Raw genomic sequence first — 3,512 nt, 5'->3', positions numbered from 1 at the left:
GTTTGTGCCACTTAGATGTACTGCATAATGTCTGTTTATATTTAGTATATTCAAATTTCTTGACAGAGATTGTGAAATGCACGAATATACAAAATACTATAATACAGTTTTTTAGAGTAGGATGGGAGGGGCATTTTGGCTCCCGGAGCACATGCTCCCTGGTGAACAGTAAAGCAAAAATATATGTTAAATTTTTTTAAAAAAATCTGAATTTTTTTGTCGATGTTCGTGTTAGTGTCGCAAGCATGCATAACAATTTTAATGTGAAACGGAGCAACAATTTTTCATCGGTGAAGAAAAACAAATTTGGGGTGACATTTTGTGTTCAATTTGTGTTTTTCACACAGGCCAAAATGCTTAACCTTTTCCCTCAAAATTTGCAGGTAGCATTTGGATGTGACTAAGAAAACATAAAAAATTGTCTTGATTTGTTGACATTTAAAAAAATATTTTTGGGCCCAGGAGAATGTGCTCCCAGGAGCCAAATTGAATTTCCGGATCGTCTAGTTCAGTTGCAACTAATAGAAGATTCGAGAGTGTAGGTGTCAATGAGTTTGTTCTTGATTTCTTTCCTTTCCCTAGGGAGTTGGCACTGCTTATAGTTTGTTCATTCTTCAGTTGTTATTTTCATCATTCTTGTCCTTTTTAAAGTTTTTAATTGGTCAAAGTGATGGGTGCTCCATGTAACATGCCATCACTTCTATTGTCTTGGCGATCATCTTTTCATGCAATGCAAATGACCATCGCTAGAATACACATGAATATCAACATATTTTTCATCTATTCCATTTCATTCTGTATATGACTGGAAACGTGGAATGAAAATGTTTAACTTTATCTTTCGTCCCTTAACTATTTGATTCATGCGGGTCTCATCCCTCAACTTCAAACAAGACAACTTGAAACTTCAAATACACAGGCGTCACATAAAATTCGAATGAACGGGGCATAAAAACGTTGAACTATGTTATGTGTTGTTGCTTTATAGCGATGATGGTGAAGCCCGGCCGCAAGGTCTTATAGAGAAGAAAAGGAAACTTACTATCAACTTTGAACTTGTTTTTAGTTTTTTTTAGACAATTGAACTTGTTTTTAGTGTCGCTATCAACTTTGAACTTGTATTCTTATAAACCAAAACGGTGGAAAGCAGCCTGGCCCGGCCCGGTCCAGCCCAGCCCAGAGGCAGGATAAGGGGTACGAGGGAAGAAGGAAAATATAAAAGAAAATCCCGCAAAATCCTCACTCTCTTTCCTTCCTTCTCCTCCCCAAACCCAGAAAATCCCTTATCCCCTCTCCCCCTGCTCCTCGACCGTCCATGGCGATGGCCTCCTCCACCACCGCCTCCGTCGCCGCGGCGTCCCTCCGAGCGCTCGCCGGCGCCTCCCCGGCCCCGCTCCCGAAGCCGTTCCTCGTGCTGCTCTCCCCGGCGCCCCCGCGCCGCCTCGGCCTCGGCCTCCGCGCCGCCCGCCCGCGCGGCCCGCTCGCCCCGCTCGCCTCCTCTGACTCCTTTTTCGAAACCTCCGCGGCCGTCGACGTCGCCGAGCCGGAGGACGAGGCCCTGGAGGCCGTCGCGGAGGAGGAGCCCGCCGTGGCCGAGGAGGAGGAGGATGTGGCGGCCGAGGAGGAGGAGGTGGAGGAGGTCGGGGAGTACGTGGAGCCGCCGGAGGAGGCCAAGGTGTACGTCGGCAACCTGCCCTACGACGTCGACAGCGAGCGCCTCGCGCAGCTCTTCGAGCAGGCCGGCGTTGTCGAGGTCTCCGAGGTGAGCAGCTCTTCCTCTTACCTAGCTACCTCTTCGCTGCTGCTGCGGTCCTTCCTTTGTCCGCTCGTCCGTCGGTATGCATACATACGCACGCTTGTTTGCTGACAGAATGCCTGAAATACCGGCTTGTTAATAAGTACTCATAACCAACTCCATTGGTGAATAAAATGCCACAAACTCTGAAATTATGCAGTTACACAGAACTGAAAATTGGCCCATTCAGTTCTATACAATGTCTAGTTGAATGCGGTGGCTACCCTGTTGGAGCTCACTAGGAGGGGCTGCTAGATTCTTCTTGGCAGCTATTCAAGCTGCGAGGAATGCTGTGTGCAGGTGCTAGTAAATAAAGTTTTTGCTCGTAATTTTGTCTTGGATTGTCTGTTACATTGTTAGGTACACTTGTACACCTTTTCCAGAAACTGGAATTAAAAAAAAGTCCATCCTACTGTGATGTGGCTTCTAATAAGAAGTTCCGCTGCTGAGGATTTAAATGCATTTCTAAAGAAATATTTACTGTTTCGTGACCTTATTACAGTTGATTCATGCCTAGCGTCGTCTTGGCTTTATCACTATTTTTGGAGGGGCAGTCGGACAGTAGATGCTTGGAGGCTGTATGCTTTTCCTCTTTGTCCTAAAATTTGGTTTCTGTTTTGTGGATGTGCAGGTCATCTACAACAGAGAAACCGACCAGAGCCGTGGATTTGGGTTTGTCACCATGAGTACAATTGAGGAGGCTGAGAAGGCTGTGGAGATGTTCCATCGCTACGTGAGTGAACTTGATGATGGGACTGTTGTGCTTAAATATTCTGATTTCAGTTATTGGAACCTGTATATAATGGGTCCTCCTGGTTTGCATTTGCATATGTTTCCTGTTATAGGTCCTATTTTAATTGATCTGTGTGTTAGTTATTATTACTCTCCAAGTTCAAAGTCGTGTGTAATTCATATGCTGCTTAAGCATGTGCTAAAGAATGTACAAACATTTGCTTTGCTGACTGACCTTACTGTGCGCAGGATGTGAATGGGAGGCTGTTGACTGTAAACAAGGCAGCTCCTAGAGGCGCCCGGGTGGAAAGGCCTCCCCGTGATTCCGGCTCTTCATTCAGGATCTATGTGGGCAACCTGCCATGGCAAGTGGACGACTCTAGGTTGGTGGAGCTGTTCAGCGAGCATGGCAAAGTGGTCGATGCTAGGGTCGTCTACGACAGAGACACTGGGCGCTCACGGGGATTTGGTTTCGTGACAATGGCGTCGCAGGAGGAGCTGGATGATGCCATCGCTGCCCTCGATGGACAGGTTAGTTTAGCAATCATTTGATTCCCCTATCACTTTTACATACCATGATAGCTGCATGAAACAAACCTTGTTTTACCAAGATAACCAATGCCGCATTGGTCTCACATTACTATCTGATGAATTCTACAGAGCTTGGAGGGGCGTGCCCTAAGGGTGAACGTCGCAGAGGAGCGGCCACCTAGGAGGTTCTAATGAAGGTGTATTTGGCGGTGGACTACGACAAGATTGCTGCGTAAGAGACACGATAGCACGCCTGATACCGGCTTAGACCCCCCATCATCCTCCCATCCATCCTTGTGTCATGTCTTGTCTACTCTCTCCAGTGTTTTTCTCTTTTGCTATCTGCCTCTTGCTTCCACGTTCTCAATCTGTCGATGCAATTCAAAAGTTTTGTCTGACATACTACGTATATTTAAGCCCCATGGGTGTGGTGTTACCCCGAGATTCATGCTCA

General features: G+C 46.5%; 1 protein-coding gene across 1 annotated transcript; it reads left to right on the top strand.

Moving 5' to 3' along the window:
- The first annotated feature begins 1,245 nt into the window (after nt 1–1,245).
- LOC125510463 (28 kDa ribonucleoprotein, chloroplastic) lies at nt 1,246–3,512 on the top strand. The gene is made up of 4 exons (XM_048675646.2): nt 1,246–1,762; nt 2,427–2,528; nt 2,777–3,058; nt 3,188–3,512. The coding sequence occupies exons 1-4, from the start codon at nt 1,316–1,318 to the stop codon at nt 3,248–3,250; spliced, it is 894 nt and encodes a 297-aa protein (XP_048531603.1). The 5' UTR covers nt 1,246–1,315; the 3' UTR covers nt 3,251–3,512.

This window comes from Triticum urartu, chromosome 5A, assembly GCF_056163025.1.
Source record: "Triticum urartu cultivar PI428250 chromosome 5A, HENAU_Tu73, whole genome shotgun sequence".
NCBI lineage: Eukaryota > Viridiplantae > Streptophyta > Magnoliopsida > Poales > Poaceae > Triticum > Triticum urartu.
The sequence above is the reverse complement of the archived record's forward strand: the minus strand, read 5'-3'. Positions and strand labels throughout refer to the sequence as shown.